The 24,026-nt window shown below is 44.1% G+C and overlaps 1 protein-coding gene across 2 annotated transcripts in view; it reads right to left on the bottom strand.

Annotated features, from left to right (window-relative positions):
- SRPX (sushi repeat containing protein X-linked) overlaps positions 1-21,112 on the bottom strand; it is a 44,698-nt gene extending 23,586 nt beyond the window's left edge. For both annotated transcript variants that reach the window (XM_087757405.1, XM_087757406.1), the window contains exon 1: positions 20,940-21,112. In XM_087757405.1, coding sequence (XP_087613531.1) covers positions 20,940-21,009 — 70 coding nt within the window. In that variant the 5' untranslated portion in view covers positions 21,010-21,112. The remainder of the gene's footprint in view (positions 1-20,939) is intronic.
- Positions 21,113-24,026: the final 2,914 nt, after the last annotated feature.

The raw sequence follows: 24,026 nt of genomic DNA, 5'->3' as shown, positions 1-24,026 counted from the left end.
ACCGGGCCTCAGCGCGGCCGGCAGAGCCTGCGCAAGATGGGGGCACCAAGGGCAGTCTGGGCATCGCCCACCGACCCGGGGCCATGCCACGGAGAATCAACCTAATCCAGAGGGCTGTCCCTGAAGAGCTGGGCTGGCTCTGGGCAGATGTGTCTATGCTACGGCCCCAGGGCACTGCAGCACCACCTCACACAGAGGTGCTGGATTTTCCCCTGTCTCCCATGCCCTTCTTCACACGTGCCTGCACCTGGTACTCTCCCATACCTCTCCCCATATTCATCCACCCACCCACCTTGCGCTGACAGACCTGTCCTTACCGTGGCAGGCGCATACAGCTATGTTACGCAGCAGCCCACCAGCAAAGCTGTCCCGCTTCAGCGGATGGCTTCTGTCCCGGCGGCCACCAGGCCTGACCTGGCACCTCATTCCCCGCTGGTGCCACCCTATGAGTGATCCTGAGCAAATCGCCATTTCATCTTCATTTTCTCAGCCACAAAAGGTTTTTGTGCTTCACATAAGTTCAAAATCAACTACCAAGCCACAAAGGACAAAGCATTGTTCTGCATTCAAAGTGCTAAAATTATCACAGTACAAAAACTGGGTATTTGAGGAAGAACGACATGAACAACAAGCTGCTTTACAGATGTCCCACGTCATGGTTCATGTTACAGCAGGTTCCTGCAAAAACTGGCTGTGGATTTTGTTCTGGCAGACAAGAAGCAAAACCCATGAAATCACACTTTCATTTTAAGATGAATCTATGATGAGATTAATCTATGGACTTAGACAATTCTGTTTATGTTAGGAAAAGAGATTTCTTCATTCACAAAATAATCACTACATTTTTATAACCTGGGATGCATAGGAAAGCTTTGTCTTTACATATATTTTACTAGGACGTAGAGTTTTAATGAAACTACATGCAACCTAGTAGAAAACACGTAGCAGTGTCTGTCACCAAGAACCCAATAGTCTGGGCCAAATGAATAAATCCAGGGATATGACTGCCAGACAGGGCAGGAGGAGATATGACAGTAAGCCGGTAAGCCCTCTGATGAAGTAAAAATCCTCATGCAAGAATTCATTATTAAGAGAACACATTTACTTGTAGTGTTCAAACTGGCAAGCTAATAGGACACTCAGACACACAACAGTTACCCATTTGCTCAAAACCTAAATCAGACTATTTCAGGATCAGTTTTGCCCGTGTTTTGTGGTTGCCAAATCCACTCCAAGTGTCCTGACGCCAGCCTTCCAGGCTGTGCTTCATCAATTCTCATTCAGAAAAAACACTTAAGTATCTCCTGAAGAAGTGGTCTCACCAGCCTCTAGGAGACCACTTGCTTAACTCTAAACCCACTCAAAATTGATTACAGATGTTTGCGTTCAACATCAAGCATCTGATGAAGTACTCCACTGCTTTAGTACCACAATCTACACACAGTGAAGGCAGCTATTCTCGGTTTCCCCTGACGGCTCCATTTCCATGCTTACAGCCCAGCATTTGCTCTCCTGGCCGGGGGCCTTGGTCTGCTGAAAAAGAAAGGGATGGAAGTGGAGCATATAGCTGCATTCATGAATTAGCACAGATTACAATGACATATTCACATATGCACACAGTACATAAAATAAATAAAGCACACACAGCCAAACATGCATTGAGCAAGATACTTCCTATATTTCTAGGATCCGATTGTCCTCCCCTTTGCCTGTTAATAAGTCTGAAAAAGCTTAGAGGAGAGTATTTTGCTACACAAGAGTGACAATCAATTTGTCGGTGTTTGCTGAGCCAGAGACGGAAGACAAATGCTATCACATTGCAGAGGAAGTTTTGAAAGGACTTCTGCTTCAGTTTTGCTCAAAACCTGGCTTTCTTAAGTACATTACTCCTTTATGCACTGCAGATCCCTGAGCAGACAGAAAGACACTATTCCAGACGACAAGATCCCAAACTTCACCACACTTGTCAGGCACACTAATTCAGGCCATAGCAGGCAAAACCTCTCTAATGGGTAGGTAACCTCCACAATAAAACACTTCAGATATTACATGCTATTAACTTTTAATTGGAAAACAATCTTTCCATTCTGCCTTACCATCTCAAAGGTCTCCAGAATGGGAAGAGCTATCAATAATTGCTTAGCTATCTTGACCCTACGAACAACGAAAAACTTTGCACCTTCTCCAACCTCAAACCAGGCATTTTCTGACTAGATCATTTAATTCTGACAAGCAGCAGCAAGGCAAGGTTTAAAATAATAATAAAAAACACACAAAAGAAAAATCAATACCAGTAGAAGACTTAAAGGTTTCTTTAGGAAAAAGTTAAAGGGAAGAACAAAGTACTAGTAAGTGAGAAACACAACATTAAAGCCTGCAACTGCATATAAACCTTAGCAGTTATTCAGTGTGAGATCTTCACCAGGGTTGCTGGGATTACCCACATGGGAAAAGGGAATGAGGACTCTGGTGCTCCACTGTTTGATGCCACTGGTTATGTGAGTGATTGCACGCAGGCAAATTTAGGGTTACGCACACAGAACTCCTCTCCCCATTGCAAAGGTTCACCCAGGCAGGTCTGCTGGCAGAAGTAGGCCACAAGAACATAATGCCAAGGCAGGCACTGCATATGCAGGTGGGTACATGAACAACATTTAACGTGCTATTCTGTTATAAATCCTTTATAACTGAGAAAAAGAAGGAATGTGGTTTATAAGAGGCAGAATAGCTATGCAAACTTGTTTTCCCCATGACTGACATAGAATTTGAGTTGGATCAACTGAAAATAAACTGTAGACAACAACAGTATAGTTCATGAAACCTTTTACAGTTTACTGCCCTGAGACAGGACAAGTTCAGGCACTTAAGTACAAGAGGCTACAGCATTTAACCTGCAATAAGGGCTTTTTTCTGAACAGCAGTGCTCTCCTCCCTAGCTTAGCACCAGGCAGACTGAAGAGTTTCATATCTACTGTACTTACAGTCCTGCAGAATACATTAATAAAAGCTCAGATTTTTTAGACAACACCATTTTGTCAATTTACACCACTGAGTTCAAGTGTGGGGTTTTTTGGGGTTTTTTTTTTTCCTCCTTCTCCTTTCTCATGCTCTTTTGCTCAGTTTATAAGGATTACCTAGAATTGAGGTACATGCTGTAAAAATCAGCAGCGAAAGTCAACGTTCCACTTTATGCTCTACTGAAGCTTGAAGTCTTAAATATAGCACCAATTTACTTAAATATATATTTCAGAAAAGATCACTGCATTTCCAATTTTTTAAACATTGCTGGGAAATGGAGAACAGAAAAGAACAACCCTAAAAATACAGTGATAATTTCCAATTTCAGCCGCACAGCACATTTCATAGAATAAACAAAAGGAAAACAAAGTGGAAAAAAAAAAAAACCAAACCCAAAAACAGTTGTAATGACACTGTGTTGAACACAGGGAAACGATGTGAGTTAAACAAGCTTAGATGGCATCTTCTCTGGTCTGCAGTCACTGGCTACTCTTGATACTGGGTGGAAAGGAAAGGCTCATTCCAGATGCAATCTATCCTTCAAAACAGAGAAGAGCGCTTGAGAATTCCTTCCATATTCAAACAGCTGATCAGTTTAAGCATGTGTAAGGAGAGGGTGACCAGTTTTCACCAATAAGTCTGTAACATCTGGATTTAGTTCCTCCAATGTTTTGCTTCAGAATTTTACATTCCACAGTACCTGAAGCCATCTCAAATATATGAATGAAAAAACTTAGTCTTACGTGCAGCACACTGTAGAGCTTCTTGCAGTATGGCAGGGCTAGGTCACACTAAGACCTCAGAAGCCTGGAAGACGTACATGAGGAGGCAGAAAAGTCACCAAAAACGGTCACGACTTTCACATTAGAAGGCTTTATTTTGTGTGTAAAAATACTTGCATTCATTTTATGATGGTAGCAGAAACGGGAAACCAGGTTTTTCATCTCATTCTTTACTGGTTGAACATTACGCCTCAGTTCTGCAAATGCCACCGGCTTTGGTGGGATTTCAGTATTTGTTTAAAAACTGCCTGCGCACTCAGGTGTTTTTTTGCATCTTGTCTGTAAAGCTTAAAAAAAAAATAACAAATATAAAATTTCTTTTGTTACAGAAATCAAAGCACAACAAATAGCAGAGAAAGAGTCAGCAAAATCAATTAATAAATAGCTAGAGGTACTGATTTGCCTTGAACCTTCCTACAGGTGGGTTGAGATAGAAGTGCAACTGTGTTAATGAACATGTTTAAAGGTAGAGAATCTAATGGCAACTGCTCATATTAAGCAGTCTTCAACATGAATAGTAACTCAAAAGATCATCTGCTCTCCTCTTTCCTCAAAGGATGCTCCCACTGGCCACAGCACTTTCCAGTCTCCCGCTTGACTCAATCAGTAGTCCCAGCTGTCTTTGCAAAGCATGGGAAAGCAAGTTAAAGCACAGAAACCCAACAATCTTGTATTCAGCAAGAGTTGTGCCAAGAAGTAGAGGATATCAAGACAGTCATGCCATGTTCCTGAATCCAAACGCAGCTCACTCATCCAGACCAAGTTAATAATCCTATGTGCAATTTAGTAGCCCAGATGATTAACTTCCAGAGATGTCTAGAAATTTCCCGGCCTGTATTTCTGGAAACATGCACGCCGATAGCACAGATTTGAGCTTCCATGCATACCCACAAGCGCCACACCACTGTTGTGCTTCTGTTCCTTGCAGGTATAAGTTCTTTCAGGCACAGAAAGTAATCCCATAGCAAGAAGATCCCCTCAGGGCTATACACAGATTAATTCACTGTGTCTCCGTATTGATTAAGATGCAAACACCATGTTCTAAAGCACAGGTTTTAACTTGCATCAAGAGAGATGCCTCAGACAAGATTCCATCAAAGTACAGTTCTTTCAAAGTCATCATAATCAAAGCACAATTGAAATGCAGAGCAGAAAGCTTCAGAATCAGCAAGTTCAAAAGAGGTCAGAGATGTCTGAAGTTTGCATGCCAGCAGCAGCTTATGCTTTGTGGAATAAAACCACCCAACTACACAGAAATCAATCTGATTAGGAAAATGCAGGCACGGGCTCTTTTCCCGAAAGATAATCTCTTCCCTCCTCCCTTGTCATCTGTGACCCCATGCAACTATGAAGAAACTCTGCCACTGACGCCAAGCCACGAAGGAGTTTCAAAACAGATTAATTACACATGTTGAGAAAACTATGGCTTTTCATGGAAGTCAGCTAACATAATGAAATGAGTTTTATGTGCTGGCAAATACTGTGTGACAAAGAAAACACTACGACTGGCATAAGGTGTCTCATTCATTTCAATGAAATCACATATCCAGCAGTAGGCAAGCCATACCCTTGCAGTTTACTCTCACAAAAATCAGCAGTGGGATAGAAACGGCACGGCACAGAAGTCAGTGTTAGCCCAGAAAACCTCTGTAAAGGACAATTCAACTCTGCTTCGTTTTACATACACATGTAGCTATCTTAGACACAGCAAATCCACAGCAGAACACTTTCCACCACTGATTTGGTTTTCTGGGAATTTTTTTTTCCCTCTCCAGACTGGCAATAAAAGTGGAAGCTGTTCAAGTGGCTCTAACTCAACCCAGGCAGAAGTCCTGTAACACAGCAGCAGTCAAGGGAAAAGCTGTCAGATTTAATGAGAGGCTACAAACACCTTCGCCAACACATGTGTACAGTCCAGGAACCCTAGCGCAGTCGCAGGCTGCTCCCAGATATCCTTCTCCATTGCAAATGCATTTGCTTTTACTGTAATTGTGTGTTTAGTGTTCGGATAAGCAGTGTATTCAAATATTGCTTGCAGTATACACACATAAAATGACCAAAGGCCTTGGGTTATTGGTTTTTTTTAAATACTATACACCTGAAGCAGTAAAAACCTAACATACTTCTTGAAAATTGTGTCCTTATATTCAATGAAAACAAATGAGGCATTTTCAGAATGTTAATTCTGGAAATTCTGGTTTGCTCTGGATGCTCTTGTGACATTTTGAGTGATTCAAAGTTAGTATTTCATCAAATTTTTCTTAAAATACAATTTCAGAGTTGTAAAATAAGTATATATACATTTATACAGCTGGCTTTCAACAGAAAATTCATTTAAAGAAAATCTAGATTAAAAAGCGAAACATAAGGATGAAAGGTCTCTGCTATTGAAATAAAGTGCCAATTTCTGTAAAAAAAAAAAAAAAGCTCAACAGGCTAATAAAGATGTACTTGGGAGCTGACATTGGTATGTCTTCAAGAGAAATACCAGTCACCTCCTGTGTTGTCCGTTATATCCCACAAAGACCACGTTCCCTTGACTGCTGAACAGTGAATCCCACAAGGTACCACAATGATTCATCAAGTGGACGGGCTACGGGGGTCAAGCTGGGAGCTTGGCTCAAAGGGAAAAATCCGAACATTAGGTACATGAACAGTGCTCTCATGAAACGCTGATCTGCAGCATGGTCAGTGAGTTTGGTTTTTTTGCTTGGACTCATTGCCAAATCAAACATTTAAATAACTAGGTGCAGAGAAAGTGGAAGAAGTTCGTTTCCATGATTTTTTAAGCCAGCAAAAGAAGGCCCAAGAGCATCTGCCCTCCCTTTTAAAGGGCTCCACCTGATAAGGATCCTGCGAATAAACTGAAATCCAGCAAAACAAAATAAACCCCCCAAAAGACAGGCAAACAAAAGAAGTCCCTGAATATTTGGAATGGCAGCTTGTTATGCCAGGAGACCAACAGGGAGGAGGCTGAAGAAAAATGTTTCCTTTGTTCAGGCCATGAGGAACTCATCAAGTTTGATTTTTGCTTAAGGAACTCTTCAATAAATAATGCTAAAAAAACTAATGGCAGCATCTCTCTTCATGATCAGGAACAGTCACAGTACCACAGACTGTTACCAAAGAAAGGACGAAAAGTGTCATGAACACTAAAACATAAATCAGTTCAGCTGAACCAAATGTACATTCTTTAATCGACAGGTTTAAGGAGGGCAAACATACTGCATTACATCTACATAAAACACAGCTATCATATCTTCACGCTGCATAATAATATATTTGCTATTCTGAGCGCATACGTGGTCTAAGCCAGAGGTTAAGCATATCAGGAAAGCAAAGTGTTCATTATTTACAGCAGCTATGGGGCTGTGCATGGAAAATACAGACAGCTCTTGATACAGAAGAATTTGCACTCTGTGCCTGACAAACTACAAAAGGGTCTGCAAAGGCTGTCCACACATTGCCCGTAGTCTGGACATCTGTAAACGTTACTGGTTTCTTTGCTGCTCTCACACAGCATCGTCCACCAGTAACACTTACCTACAGCTAAACCCAGACTCTTGTCCCATCCCAGCAGACACCAGCTCACCTCAATTATTCACAGCTTTGTCACCGCTCAAAGGGACTACAATAGCCTAACCTACCTAAGCATGAAGTTCTGGGCAATTAAGGAAATTCCAGCTATTTTATAACCCTGCAGCACATCTCCACCTGCCCTCTGTTTTCTAGGCTGGCTTCTCACAGCACTCCTGCTGCTGACATATGTTTGGCTCTTTTCTCCACAGTGGTTTAGTGGCCTGAGCTGAGAATTGCCTGCCTGGGTCCTGCTAGCAACCCCTCCTCTTCTGCCAGGACTCTGGAGACTGCGGGACCCCCTAGGGACATGCGTGACCAGTGCCCAAAGGCACTCTATTTTCAAAGCTGCTTTGCCGATGGATCTTACTTACACATCCTAAAAGTCTAACTGATGTGGGAATTTGGAGTCATGAGAAAATGATAGGCTGCCAGGGACCTTGAGAGCTTTCACCTCACTGAAAGAAAGCAACATGGGTCTGTTGCCAGCACCCTTCAGCTGTGCATACCTGGTCTCATCAAGGTTTCCTAAGAGCTGGGATGGCTGGAGCCCTCCAGGAATAGCCACCCTCACCCAGCCACTGCACTGAGCAGTCTGCCTCCAGGCTACCTGAAAGGGTGAAACCTTGGGTTGGGAAGAAAACCTGTTCAGATAAATGCTTTGACGCCGCAGTGGTTTCCATCCTGATGGCAGAGCACACCTCCATCAGGACAGCAGATCGTGAGGACCAGCCTCCGCCTGTGGCACAAACTCTTCTGGCACGAAGGGCTCTCACAGGCCATTGCTACCTTCTGTGCTAAGCAGAAGCAATTGGATTTTTTTTTTTTTTGAGACTTTTCTCATGAAATTTGTAAAACTGAGTTTATAACAAATCAAGCCTGAATTACACATACAGCCCTACACAAACAAGATGCTTCAGCAGCTTCTTCAATGGGGAAAGGATGAGAGGACAGGGTACATTGCAGGCAGGCACACCATTAGGTGCACTAGAATGCTGCAAGAATGAAAAGCAAACTGGGACTCTGAAGAGGCAAACAAATGCTACCACATATAGATAAGACTCTTATCTTTTAAGATCCAGAGAAATAATCCCTGTGAACATACTTATATGTTTTTTTTTCCCCTTATATTAAGATATTATGTGGTCTTTAATGTAGGCCTACATTTTAGGAACTGATTGAAAAGGCAGAAAAACAGGAGGCCACCTACAGAAGGCAAATAAGGGACTGAAAAGAAGTATTACTACTGGTAACTCAAACCAGGTAGAACTACTAGTAACTAGTTAATTAAGCAAAGAACATTTAAGCTCAAAGCCTCCTTAACGACAAGTTCCAGTGGACTTTGAGATAACTTGCCAAAGGAAGAGACTGAAAACTAATCCTGATCTATTCTAATTGGTGACAGATGGAAGAATTTTTTTTTTTTTTTAAATGCAGACAGTGGAAACTGGCACATCTCAGTACCTAACTTCTAATACTACGGCACCAAATACACTGCTTTCCTCTCTTCTCTTTATCCTTGACTCGCGTGGTATTTCTGAAGCTCTGCCGTTTTAAAAATATTTTTCAGATTTTACAAGGAGACTAAAAGAAAGGCTCCCTCAGACAAAACTCTCAGCTTTAAGTATCAGACACTACAACACTTGAAAACTAGCATCAGGAGCTACCTGTAATCCATAGGAAACTCTCTAACAAGGTGCTAGAAATCAGGAGAAGGGCAGTGCAGAAATGTAAAATTACTGACAGTGACCTCCTCTTACTCTTTAGTAAGTGGAGTCACACGGTGTCAGAAGCGACACAGAACTACTGTAAACCTATCCTGGCAACGAGCTCCCTTGAGGGCTTCTCCCTTGGGGACTTCTCCCCTGCACAACTTTTCCTTACCTTTTCTGCTGAAGTCACCACTTAAAAGAAAATATATTTTCTGTTGTGGCTCATTATCCTCAACTGGCTCAAGCAGGTCTTCTCCCCACGTTAGCTTCAACTTGTCAGCTTCCACTTTCTCACTAGTTATCTTATGAATAAATATGACTGCCATCCCTTGAAGTCTCACTTCCATGTGAGCAGCTTCCTTTTAAAGAAACTAGAAGTGTAAACATGGGTTTACAAAGTCCCTGACTAGAAAGTTTGTTATTTTACCCATGACACCTGCAAACAGACGAAAGCATTAAGGGCTGTTGGTATTAATATCGGTGGCCACTCTTAGAAGAAAAATACAGATTTCTAAGGACTCTAGGACTACTCATGCTTTACTAGTGCTTTGCAAGGGTAGCACAAAGGAAAAAAAGCAGGCATTCCACTAGGGAGGAAGAGGTGAAGGAATGACTCGGTGCCATGTAAGGCAAAAACTCAAAAACTGAGGTGCAGAGGAACTTAAAATCTAATAGCAAACCCATCAATTGAAGGAAAAAGTAAACAACTGCTGTCAAGACTCAGGAGGTAGAAATTTAATTTATTTCTGAAGATTAGCATTAAAAACAGCCTCAAAGCAAACAGTATTGAATATGGAGTTCACAGTCAAAAGCACAGAAGTTGTATAAACTAACTGATGAGAACTGGCTTGCTTATTTTGTTTAAAATAATAAATGTTAATCATATCCTAAGGCAGACTCAAAAGTTCTTTGCTACAGCCAGCATAAAATAATGCTGATGAGATTTTAAAGGAACATTTGAGATACTCCCTCCAAACCACTGCTCATTTTTCATTAATAGTCATGTTGGCAGCAACTCCCAATCAAAAGGATATTCTCCAACTTCTCCCGTCCATTGAAAACAAGAGGGTAAATAAGTTTCTTTCCAAAAGAGTGGTTACCAAGGTCATTGGTATGGATGGTTTAGATGCCCCAGTTTCACTAATGATACATGCACATCGCAAATGTCACGAGTATAAAGAAAAAAAAATACTGTATTGATGGCTTTTGATAAAATAGACTTTGATCTTTTGGTGATTCTCTTAAATTATATCTGCTGAAATTACACGATTCGTGAGAAGCATTAGCTTTATATAAAAAAAAATATATATATCTATATAGCCATACTGCCAAAGACAATGCTCAGAAACTTCAAATGCCCCAAACTAGAAAGTAAATAAAAATAAATCAACATAAAATTAAATCTTCTCAGTCTTCGGAACCCCAAATACTAGTTTAAGGCAAAGAGAAATCTGGCAATACCAATATAATAACTTAAACAAAATCAATGACCCCAACGCACTGAAGCCACGTTTCCAGAATTACACCCTGCTCCTTCCAGAGAGGGAAAATCCACCGCCACTACCAGAAATGGCAGAGGTGAATGGAGCACCTAAAGTGGGACCCTAAAAGAAACCTTTTTGGAAAGAAGAGGAACGTGTCTGTGGCCAACCTGTAGGTTTTTCAAAAGGTATGAGCTTGAAGACAGAATGGAAACATGGTTTTTGCTAGTCCTTTCAGTAAACGCTGAGGGCTTCTCCTTCTCCCTTGGTAACGCGGTCCCAGCTTCGGCAGAGTCCTCGTGCGGCCCAGCCAGGCAGCGAGTGACCCAGGGAAGCAAGAAACAAGAAGCGCATCCCCGGCTAGCACAGGGCAACGGTGACGGTGACCATACATGCCTAACTCTCTCCTCCTCCCGCTTCCATCACACCATTATCAAATATCCAGTAGTGCCCTTCTTCCTTCTCCCCATCCCTCCCATCCTGCGAGACCAAGAGCAGATACTGAGAGGCTGTGGCCAGCACTATGGTCCCCAGCAAGAAGGATGATGCCCCATCTCCTGCAGCTCCTGGAAATACCTCCTGCAGCTGCCACGCCATCGACAGCGGCCAGTCCAGCCCTGGCCTCCCGACACAGGGCGTTCTGGGAAGCAGCAGGTTTAAGCAGGAAAACATGAAGTCGCTATATTACCTCAGGATGGCTGTGCTCTGGGTCCCCTTTGTTAAGGAGAAGCTGATGCCTAGCACTGATAAACCACATCTGAGAGAAATGACCAGCTCCAGCTAGCAAGCTGGCAGACAGCTTCCAATTACCGAGGTCAGGGTTCACTCAACATAATTAGGATATAATCCTTTAAAAGCCAGTTCTATGAATTTTAGTTGTCAACAAAGGCAGTTTAGTACTGAAAAATTGCTCAAGTTTCCTAAACATCCTGAAGATGGTAACTAGAACTAGATGGCTCTTGGAAAGAACAAGCCAAACTCGTAGCAGAACAGACATTTTTAAATAACAGATTTATGGGTTCATTTGCATTCTTTTCACAACAAATTTCTTCTGAGTGTCAAAACACGCTATTCAAAGAAACTGGGGACATACAGCACAAATCAGTTTTGTCTCATAAAGACAGGACAGGCATGCCATCGTACTGCTGTTTCCTCCTCACAGAAGCATCAAAGCCTGAAATACTGACTCGTGAGATTTCAGGGTTTGCCATTAAAGGCCAACCGACAACCTGTAAGTTTGTCATACGGACCGGAGATATGGATGTAAAAAGGGAGCGTGTCAAACACACTGTGGGGGCAGGGAAATCCACACGAAAAGTATTAAGCTAGTAATAATTCCCACAGAAAAATGAACCCGTTTCCTAAATTGTTACTAAGAATTAATACATTGTAAATAATGTTGAATTTAACCCAAAATCCAGCTGAAGGTCAAACATGTGAGACATATCATTCCCTGTCACGCTCACACCAGCTCCAACCCTGCCAGCCTCTCGTCCATCAGGGCCCCTGCCTTGGCCTTAGAGCTGCCCTGTCCCTGCAGCAGGAGTCGGTCCCCATCCCAGCTCTGCTCGCTGCCTCCAGGTGCAGCGGGACGGGGCTACTGGGGGAGGTCCCTGTCCCACTGCCAGCCCTTGCAGTGCCAAGACAGCCCTAACCCTGAAGTCTTCTAGGTAAAAGCAAGAAATCTGAAAGCCCCCACACACTTGCTTTTTTAAATAATTGAAAAATATTGACTCCGCAGTTTTCTGTGCCTCTCTATCAAACATGATGTTTCACAGGAAAAAAAAAAAAAAAAAATCAGCTGGGGAGCCTGCATAGCTTCTAGAAAAAGCCTTAATGATTTGGACCATCCAGCCAAAACAAAGAAACTGAGTACCCAGGTTCCTTGATTTAGTGCTCTGGCCTTCCATTTGTGAATCTGACCCCATGTTATTAAAAATGGTAAAAGATTTCACATGGATTTCCACTGCAGACAGATAAAATAATAACCAATGGGTCCATCCACTTGCCTATCTACAAACGTGCTTTTGAGTTTTGCTGATTTCTTTTCACGATTTAAAATTTCCTTTCTTTCCTATGAAATTTTACTACGATATGCAAAATTGTACAATCACTTCCACAGTGTGGTGTGTTTTGTGTGCAAAAGACACTCAGCATTACTCTCCCACTGTTTATATATAGTCCTGTACCGGCCTTTTTACACCAAAGAAAACAGGACGTTACATTTAGCACAAACTCGTAGCAGAAGGCAAGGGGTTACACAAGCTGTACACGGCAGCTCACCCAGTCATTTGCCTCTCACTGCTCTGCCCCTGTGCAGCGGACAGGCTCTTCAGCACCTCTTATTTGCAAAGGCACCAGTTCAACAGCAGCCTGAAGCAAGTCAACATTTGCCAGTAAGAAATCAAGCCAAGGGCAACCTCTGACAAGATCTGACAGTAAGCTCCCTGGTACCAACTCCCTCATCCAGCCCGCTCTGAGAACAGAAATCATTTTCTGGGAACAAGCAGCTACATTACACGTCGTTTCAACCATCCCTCAACAACCCGCTGCCTCGGCAAGAAGCTGTTAGCAGGACCAGTCCATCAGCCAGCTCTCCGATGTAAATCATGCTCCAGCCTTCAAAAATTTTCCGGAGCTTGTTATGGGACTAGAGCACTCTCATCGCAGGCGGCTGAAAACTAAAAGCCCAAAAGAGATGCAATCCTGTATGAACTTGTAAGCTGCTGTGTATCGTGCAGCCTGCCAAGCCTTCCCCCTCCCCTGCTCACGCACACACGCACAGTGTCTCTCACTGCAATGGCAGGGATTCCTCACAGCTCCTTCCACAGTGGAAACTAGAAGTGACTAAGAATTAAATGGGATGGTTTTAAAAGAACTGTTTGAGCAAATATAATCCAAAACATAAATTGCTGCATTAGCTCTCACAAGGGCTTAGGAGGAGGGCAATGAGGAGAAGAGCCTGCAGTTTGCTGAACAGTACTGGCATGCAGGGCTTTCCAGTTGAAGTTTATTTAAATTGTGCCGTAACTAATCTATGCAGCCACGAGGTCTTATTTATGTCTTCCCTTTGTGCACTTCTGTTGCCGTTTGTCAGTCCCACTTACCACGGCGTCTTCACCCAAGAAAGACCAAGAACATTTTGGAGGGCACGGCTTCCTGCGAACTGGAACCCTGAGAACGACCAGGCTCTACACCACAAAAACCATTACTACTACATGAATTTACTCTCATGTGTCACATACTACAACATGCATTTTTTTCTGTTCCCTGCCCCGCCTTCTCATTGTCTTTGTGCAATAAAGAATAGCTTTGTTAAAGGCGGAAGAGTAGGGACACTAGGGTTGTGCTTTAGAGAGGACATGCACCCACTGCAAATAAATCAAACCCCATTTTCATTGTGAATGGCTTACAAATACAGACATATTTTATAACTCTTATTTTCAATTCCTTTGTACTGATTTGTTTTGGCAAACGGGTTTACTCTTCCGACAGGGAAATCAGCTATAAATCAATCATATTATCCTTCTGATGAGTTACAAGTTGTCTTTTATTGCGTACACAATATATGTGTTTTTTTAATGTATGTTATAGCTAAAATGTCTGAGTCATTTTATAAGTATGCCACAGATAAAAGATTTCCCTACAAACTAGCAAAAATAGTGCAAAAGGATGATTTTGGATAAGAATAAAACAAAAGAACTTCCAGGGCTGCAGTGCACATCCTGCGCTGCTACTGGTATCCAAGAGGTCTGAAATGCCTTGGAGCCATCTTAAGACACAGTTTAATATTCTTGGTTTTGACATTCAGTTGGAGATAGGCACAGAATCCCCAATTGGAAGCAATTCTCTTAAAAATAGAGCCAAAAAATAATTCAGGTGTTTGTATTTTCCAAAAAGGTGACAAGCTGTCAGCCAGTTAACCACTGCAAGCTTCTAGTGTGCTGGCAGAAAGGACAAAAAGTTATCGGTGACACCAACAGCACTGCTGGCATTTATACGAAAGTTGCCTTCCCTCGTTACAGAGCTACTCAGGATTTGATGCATTTGACTGGAAATTTCCTTAAACTCAAAGTTAAAGCAAGTTACAGTTACAGTTATCTCCCGTTTCTCCCAGACGCGTATTTCCTATTTCATTACGATAAATGCCAGGTACCAATGCGAAACTCAAAATGTGGCTCCCGGTACCTACCGAAATGGAAACACAGCCAGAGGCTGTCACTGAAGCAGTAAGGAGGGCAATGGAAAGACTGGCCAGAATTGCGCTCAAGTGTGCCCAGAACCACAACCAGGCACGCGTCACCCCTCTGCAGCTCTGAAGAGACCCAAGAGCAACCTGTAGCAGTTCCGTAACTAAACCCAACCACACCGTTTTCCTTAATGTGACACACTGAACATGCAATAGCAATAATAGCACTTGCTCCTTATATGAATGTTTTCAGTCAAAGCTCTCCAGGCAAACCGTTTTACAAAGGGGATGCAGACACAGGCTAACCAGCTGCCTCAGCGTCACAAAAAGAAATCAGTGGCACAAAGTCGAAGCAAACTACGTGTCAGGTGCCTTCACAAAAACCACCTTCGGCAAGTCAGCCCTTTTTTCCTTACTACAGTAATAAGAAAGATCTCCCTTTCAGCATGGAGTAGCCTCCTGGGGCACTCACATCCATTCCTCTCCCAGGAAAGAAAAGTATGGGAAGGACCTTTTTATTATTTGTTGGGTTGGGTTTTTTTATTTAAACATTTCACTGCCACTGTAACTCAGCGCCAGGCATATTGTTTCTGGTATCTGCCTCTGGGCAGCTTAGAACAGTGAACGTCTGCAAGCCAACGTTTTTAATCTTCAAGAATAGCTGGATAGAGGCATGTTAATTTTGGCCTGGTTTACTTACGACTGACACAGCAGAACTAGAGAGCCACAATGGATGGACTCAAGACAGACAGATTCAAATCAAGTAATTAGTTTTAAGTGCATTGCCCTGAAGTTGACAACTCTAAAGAAAAGCGTAATTAGCATAGGCTTATAACTTAACTCTGAGGCAGGAGTTGGGAGCAGCACCTTCTTCCATCTGGCCAGTCAGTGTCAGGAAGCCTGACGAAAGACCTCTGAGGGACACCAGGATAGACCACAGACCCTAGCAGGTTAAAACTCTCACAGTACAGCCTAAAAGGAGACAGACTTTGCTAAGTGACTCACGTTGCCAGCCCACACTGGTTAAGTGTAGGCTTTGGGTAAACCATGCAGCATGGCAAGGCACTGCTGGAGAAGCCTGAATGCATGACTACTTTCAAACTGCAATGCTATTCTTAGTGGATATATGTACAACACGACTAAATCCAGTACCCTAAACAGCAATGGCATTTCCTGAAAAGAACAAGAAGCAGGGAAGAATAAAATCAGACGTCCTCAATCGCATTGTTCAAATTGTAAAAAACCACCTGTCTATTCAGAGTTGTCACAAATTTTAAATTTTACACGACTGGAGAAAAGGGTTTCCTTCTATAACAACACCACAGTAATTTCAGAATCTTCAAAACAAACTTTCCTTATAACACAAACTTCTAAATTATCCAAATTGCATATGTGGAATATTCTCACACATTTTTACATCTCACACATATTTTTACCCACTGCAAGACCTGAAGGAAAAGATAGCAGTAACATAAAATGTATTGTTATATATTTTCCTGCGAAGCCGCAGAAGTTTCTTCTGTGCCTCCCTGAAGGACACAGCTGCATGTCACAATTCAAAGACTATACAAATCAGACATATATACACATACATAAATATTTACTCACCAGTTTCAAACAAATGAATGCCATCAAGAATCATTATGATATGCATCTTGCGTGTTTTGGTTGGGGGAAGGGGGGATGCTCCCCCTTGAAAATAGCTCATAATGACCCATCTCACAAAAGCAACCCAGAACATGCATCATTTCAAGCATTCTCATTTCTTTTCGAGCTCTATGCACTGAGCAAAACTTGGTCTCTCAGAGCAGCTAACCTAAACCCCACTGATGTCATCTGTTCTCAAATGATGGCACAGCTTCATTGAGTAGGCAAAAAGCGTGAAGTTATACAAACTGTATCTGCTCAAATGGCAAAAACCTTTGCCAAAAATGCCCGACTGCCCCTAGCTTGAGTTGCACAGGCTGGAGGCTCAGCGCTCCGGCACAGCTGGGGGTGTTTCCCTCTCCCAGCCTGTAATTTGCCCTGCAGACTGCCGGGAGGGGAGAGCAGCTCTCCCAGCTACCGAGCTAAGGTTCGACAGCTGGAACCAGGGCATTAAAGACTCACAGAAGGCCAGCTGAAAGACACAGCACCATCCAAAGCCATAAAATGGGTCCCACCCTCATTACTTATTTCACACCAAATAGCACAAGAGGGTAAAGGAAGCCAACCCAGATAAACTTATGTGAGCTGCATCCTGATTTGACCTCGCCAGCGGGCTTCCCTCTCCCCGGAGGTTTGCAGCAACTCGTTGCGAGATCACATATGAAGCCACCACCTTACCCACACCCGGGGGCAGCTGAGAAAGCTGGGCAACCCGCCTCAAAGTCAAGAGCTAAGTTAAAAAATGCAAGCAGGAGAATAGAAAAGAGTTGAAAACTGCCACCCGGGCTAGAGAAGAGATGATGTTTCCAGCAATGCAGAGCCAGAACAAGAGTAGGTTTGGGACAAAGCCATTTTGGAAGTCTCTCCTGTACTGCGGAGATGCCCAGGAGCCCTGGCCGGGGCCCGGACCTGGGCCCTACCGCATCAGCACCTGAACAAACAGGGATCGAGGCGAGGAATCCTGCCCAAGGTCTTACACGCCAGGAGTCAGGCAGCAGGGATGGGTAGGATGAAGCCCAGGACAGCTGGGGAGAGAAGAAGGAGTCTGCCCTGATGGGCAAAAACAGGCCACGGTTGTCTAATGTTTCCTGGAGGCAAAGCACAGCTCCCAAAAGTAACCAAAAAAAGAGATGCTGTTGAGAAGGATATGAAGGAACATGAAATAGCTGCTTTTGCAAGGCAGCATCTGCTAAGTGCTAGCGAAGAAAGCACAAAAATAGCACTAAAAATAAAAATCCAGTCCAGTAACTTCTGTTTAGGAAACAAGCAACAACCCATGAGCAACGCTTTCTCCTCAAATAAGCCTTTTAGCAGAAATGTTTCATTTTAACAGTAGTCCAGCACCAAGGTATTTTGACAGACTCACTGCGGCATGCTGGTAGCAGGCTCTTAAGTATTAACTTGGGGAAATTTAATTTATTTATTTCCATGGGTGTCCAAGAAATAAAAAAATCTTTTCTCTCTTCACGTAAAGATATGCCAAATGACGAGTTAAAGTGGTTTTAAACTCTGGCAGAGCGCTTAAGTGGCTATTTCAAGATACAGATCAGAATCGTTGAAGTTAAAACCTATAATTTGGAGCCACTTTCAAGGTATTGCAGCATAAATTTTCACTTCGAACCACCTTAACAGTGCCCTTTAAATATAATCAATAGTTAGGAACAGTGGCAGAGAAGTGCCTGCCAGCCACCCATGTCCTGTATGCTGAGCTGCATCTACCGCATCCGAGCCCTCAGATGCTTCATTTACCGCACTGAAAAAAATTAAGTGAATGCCTTGTGAAACGGGCAATCCCCAGCACACTGTAATTTTTAACATTTAACATAACTTGAAACAGCAAATTTAAAAAAAAAAAAAGAGGCAATCAACAAAGCCATTTCAGAAACAGAGAAATTAGCCAAGTATTTAGAGGAACATCTGATTTGTTACCCCAGCCGGGGAAAAAACATTAGGACTTTGGAGTCACTGAAGAGCTCAAAGATCCTATCTCCCTCTTTAGTCCTTAGGGAAAAGGTTTTAAGCGTGTTTTAACTTCCAAAAGGCGCATCTCTCAAACGTTCTTGAAGAGCAAAGAGACTTTTCTCTGAGTGGTGCCATCAGAGAGGCTTCATCAGCGCATCGCGGCCTTTGAATGGAACGAGGTAAAAAGACCATGGGCGTCCTTTCAAGATTCGAAACTACAGTTACAGGTAACACAGCAGCTGCTTTAAATGCTTTTAAGTATTTTAAGAATTTTAAGTATTCAGATATATTTCGGTTGCCTTTCTTATGCCAAGGAGATAGTTAATTCCATGACAGTTTCACAGGCAGAATACTGTCTTGATTTTTACTGCCTACAATCAAATATTGATCACAGAACTCTGTTTACAGCACGTAAATTATTTCTATTTATTGTGGTGTTCACTATCGTCCTCAAGTTATGGAACACAAGTGTTCTACACTAAAAACTTCAGTGTTACCAAAGTATGAATTCAAAAGTTGATTAGACTATTTCTCATGTTTAGATAACAATCTGCTACTGAAAATAAGCATTTTGTATGAATCTGAAATAGACTGTTTCACTTTGTCTACAAAATAGACAAGTGTCAACTTCCCAGTAACAGTTCACTGAAGTATGGCATGAATGGTCTGCGTTCAAGAGGGCCACATACACACACATCCTACAGAGATTTTCTGAAGAAGTCTACTTTAGTCTACCGAATGGCATTCTGTACCTAATATGCCCAGTTACATACCAACACAGTACCATTAAAGAAAATATTTATTTACAGTTTCACTAGAGTTCATATTGAGAATAAAGATTTGAAAGAATATCACATTTTCTCCATTAAAAACAAACAAGCAAAAGAAATGGCACATGAAACCTTGACTTTATTAGGGTTTACAAATACAGCTGCTGATGATTTAAGCTCTTTGGAGCCTTTGACACTAAGCATAAGAGGAAAATTGGACTTTCAAATGAGTGAAAGCTGAAACAAGCAGGCCATTGTGCAGCCAACTTGAAGATTACATGCAAAAAACAGATCTTTGAGATTGGAGAAATTACATTTGGCCTTTTAGGAAGAAAGAGAAGGACAGGATATTAGCATCCTCTGCAAACTAATTGAAGACTAACATTCACATGAACCGCAAAATAAAGCATTCAGTCATCTTCCTAAGAAAATAAAGAGAGTTTGGCAGTACAATAGCCCTCAGAGAAATGCCAGGACAGAAACTTTTGTTGTCTTTGTTAATTTAGCAAGTGATGTATCCAATACCTTAGTGTTTTGTAAAGAAAGAGCGTAAACGTGTGTTCCAGCATCTTTCCTGTTGGAAAGAAGCCCCTTGAAGCACGCCAATAAAAATAAGAAAAGCTAACTTCAACTCACAAATACCATCATTATGCCATTTTACGCCTCTCCACGGGCAGAGCTATGTCTTAAGTAGGGGCAGCTCCTGGATACAAAAAAATAGGCATCACCAATGAACTGAGGTTCTCCGCACGCACAGCTGTGAATTTTATTAGACACCTTTCTCACCTGTTCATCGCCTCGCTTCACTGTCAACCCACAGTAACGCACCTTAATTTGAAGCAATACCCACTTACTTTGAAGGCTCTGTTCTGACCACAGATTTTCATTGACTACACCTGTTAAACCACCACTGCATGCCAGTATGCACTGGCTTTGCTGGCCATGTCTGCCAAGTCAGCAATGTTAATTCTGACAAGATGCAGCTGCTTTAAAAGACCAGGCAGACCTACATGCCAATTTCCTTTTGTCATGGAAATGGCCGTAAATTTGAGCTTATTTCAAATTTTGCTAAAGCAAATGCAAATAATTAGAAGTGAAATAGCATAAGCGTACTTTTTTTTAATTGCTAGAAGCATAAGAACCCAGCCAGATTCAGCCTTTCATTTTTCACACTGAAAATCGAGATTAGCTTTCTGCACAGCAGTCACACATGGGCAACAAAAAACAGTGAAGGACTTCCAAGTGCCAAGGTCCTGGAGCCAGGGCTGGCAGATCAGACATATACTCGCCCCCCCCCCTTTACAATTAAGGACGACACAGAGTCTCTGTTCTACTCAAGCAAAGAGAGGGTGTCTTCTCCTTTCTCAGTCCTCTCTAAGTTTGCCAGGATAACGGCACGGAGACGCAAATGCGATGCCCCGTGAAAACGCGATGGGCTACCGCCACCCTGCACGCCGCACGTTTAAACCCGACACAGCTCCAAGTTTTAATCGCGCCAATGACCCGGGACTCTAAGCGGAGCATCAGGCTCCGTCGGAGCTGACGGCCGTCCCGGGACGAGCCACGGGAAGGCCGAGACAAAGCGCTCCGGGCTGGGAGCGAGCGGCCGGGCCCCGCAGGCCCCCCCGGGCGGCCGGGCACCGCCGCGCTCCCCCGCCGCCCCGGGCCCCGGCGCGGCCGCGGGCGGGCAGCGCTCCCCGGCCCGGCGGGAGCAGACGGCTCCGGCTCCCCGCTCCCCCCCGCTGCCGCCCCGCCGCAGGGGGCTCCCCGGCCCCCGCCGCCCCCTCCCTTCCCTTCCCTACCCTCGTACGCCAGGCTGGGGCAGGCGCCCAGGGCGAGCAGCGCGGCGAGGCGCAGCCAGCAGCTCCCCATGCTGGGCGGCGGCCCTTCCCGGCTGAGGGCTGCGCGGCAAAGGGGCAGGCGGAGGAGGAGTGGGACGGAGACATTCTCCGAGCGGGCTCCCGGGCGCCGCCGGAGACTCCTCCTCCCGCCGCCACCGCCGGGGCAGGCCGCCCGCCCCGCCCCGCCCCGCCTCGCCTCCCGCCGGGACCGGGCGGGAAGGGGCTCGGGCATTTGGCTCCGGCGTCGGTTTGCTCCGCGGGTGCCCCCCGAGGGGCTCCTCCCGCCCGCGGGCGGCGGCACGGCTCCGCTCCGACGTGGCCTCCGGGCACGGCCCGGCAGTGCCCCGGCCCGGCGGGAGCTGGGGGGCTCCCTCGCCCTGGTGCGCGGCCTGGGGTCCCCCGCCCGGTGCCGCCCCCGGACCTCAGCCAGGGCACCGAGCTGGCCGGGGCGGTGTCGCCTGCGAGGCTGGGAGGGAGCCAGCCCCGGCGGCGCCCTCTCGCCGTTGCTGGCGCTCCCTTGGGCGAGGGGTGATGGGGAGGAAGAGCCGTGCTCCCGCCGGTCCCTTCCCGGGCGGCCTGGGACCAGGCAGGGAAGGCAGGCAGCTGCCGGCTGCCACCCGTCCAGGGCGGCGGCGGCTGCCGGGGCAGGCCGGCAGAGTTTTGCGGGCCTGGAAAACAGACGGCGCTTTTCAAGATAAACTGCTCCAGTTCGTCAGCAGTTTGCAGATGGCCAGCTTTAAATGTTCAAAAATCATGAGTCAGATCCTCAAGTCATGAGATTAAGAAAAAAAAGTTTGAAGCCTTCACGTTTCCCATTAACTTTTTGAGCTGCTAGGGTGTTGTGGGGTCACATTTTCAGGCTGTCTTCCATAACCACAAAAAGTAGAGGCTTTTTTTCTGCCTTCCAGAGGAAAGCGAATTCCCCAATCGCTCATAGCCTACGGAAGCGAGGGCTTCAGGCAGAGCATCAAATGTGCCAATACTTTGGATTTAAGTCTGAGATCTGTCAGCCCTGCAGCTTGACTACAGCTAGACTTGGATATTAATATTTTTTTTCCCACTTTCCACCGTAAGAGGTAGCATCTAATGCACCCTATAAACTGGCGAAGGTGCAGGAAAGCACTGGCCCCTGCTGGTGTGCTGCCTGTGAAGAGCCTGCGTGCTGGGGCAGTGGCAGGGAGAGACCCCAAGGGATTTCCTAGGGTCCCACCAGCATGCTGCAGTATTTGCAATGAAGCACAAATAGGGAAACACTATGCAGTAAGCAAAAGAATATTTCTTTAACAATAAGAGACACCAATTTTCAGAGAAAGGATAGTCATCACAAGGGGAAATGTTAGTTTGGAAACTGAGGAAGAAGAGACGCGAGTTTTGCCTACCTTTGAGGCTGGCTGTACCAAACTGGCCCTTGCTGGTAATTAGAATAAAAATCTGGGTGGGAGCTATGTTTGGGAGCGGCCTCCAAAACGTTTTCTTCTCATCAGAGTTTTTGTTTGGATCAGGAGTGCACCTGAAGTATACCTCCCCACTCGAATCCACTGCTTTTGGTGTCCCAGACTGAAACGTGCCCCAGGAGGGAGTGCACCTCCTGCGCCCGCGGGGCCAGGCGAGAGCTCCTCCTGAGTAAAATACCTGGATGGGCATGGGTAGGTGCTGGGCCCTCAGCACCAGCTCTGCTCCAAGCTGACCGTGCTCTGCCCAGTGCAGATGCAGCTTGAGTATGCAGGGCTTCAATATTCAGTCTGAATCACTTTGTTTAAAAAAAAAAACAAACCAAAAACTAACAAAACCAACAGCGGTGTCATCTGAGCCATTGCTGTTTAACAGCCTAAGGAAAGATTAGATTTCCATGTGAGGAGAGATTAAAAAGACCAACATTAATCTGTTTGAAAGTAGAAGAATAATGAAAAAGGAGTGCTTTAGGCTATTATTGGCACAGATATCATAGAAAAGATTAAACTAAAAGGTTAGAAATCTGTAATAAGTAGTGATAATCTCTGTAGTTTATCGGTGCTGCGAGGCTCTGGTAAAAGTTCAGCACATGAATCTGCTGGAACAATAGAGGTACCTGAAGCAGATTTAATGGGTGAGGTATCTCTGGCTTTCTCTTTGCGTGTGTCCTTTCAGCTGCCCATTTCCAAATCCATGGCCTTCACTCGGACATTCCTCCTAAGAACATAAGGTCTATGCTAGTATGATAACGTTGTACAAGAAGCCGCTGCCCACAGAAGACTGCAAGTTACGGCTCAAATTCAGACGCAAGTGCAAGCATAACCAGTAGTGTGAACGTGTCCTTCGTGGACTGTTTGAAATTAGCCTTGTAACCGTGTGAATACTGAGGTGTGCAATCACCCAGATGCAAGCTGGCTCTGGACTTTCTCTGTGCAATGTAACCCTTCTTCTACGTCTTTGTTGGAATGACAGCTGCGTGAAACCACCCAAAAGATCGGGGCTTGAAGGACAAGTTCAAGGCATCTTTAAAATCTTTTTTCAATTTGTAATACAAGTGAGATTTTTGTAAAGTAGTTTCCTTAAGGGACCTTTTAATAGGAGAAACCATTTGGAACTAGGAATGTGTTAAACAAATGTCACATTTATTGCATTTGAAAGCATAGTCCTGGTCATTTTTTTCCTCACAGTTCAGCTTTCAATTTTCATAGAAAAAATTCCAAATATTTAAGCTTGTGGTTATTTGGAGTTCCAGGCACTACTGGCATTACACAAGAAATAACCAGCGTGCTTTTCATTGAAGATTCACAGTTTGTGACTGTTCAGAGGTAAATGAAATGCAGTCCCAGATTAAATAAAGAAAACTTTCAAACCTGACATGAAGCAACAGTACGGGATGAAAGTGTGTGAGAATGTCTTAGTCGAATAAGCAATAAGACCCAAAGCAAAGTTAAGTGCTCTTGGAGACTTAAAGATATATTCTTAATACGCCAAGGAGTTAATTTAAGCACATCATTTCTCTTTCATGCTTTTTTAATAGCCGTTCACAAGTATAATTTTATTACTCTGTACCAGAATAGCTGTAACTTAACTACACTT

This window comes from Nipponia nippon, unplaced genomic scaffold (genome assembly GCF_047370975.1).
Source record: "Nipponia nippon isolate SJK-2023a ecotype South Korea unplaced genomic scaffold, ASM4737097v1 scaffold_2, whole genome shotgun sequence".
NCBI lineage: Eukaryota > Metazoa > Chordata > Aves > Pelecaniformes > Threskiornithidae > Nipponia > Nipponia nippon.
Note: the sequence above shows the minus strand (reverse complement) of the source record. Positions and strands in the feature narration are given on the sequence as shown.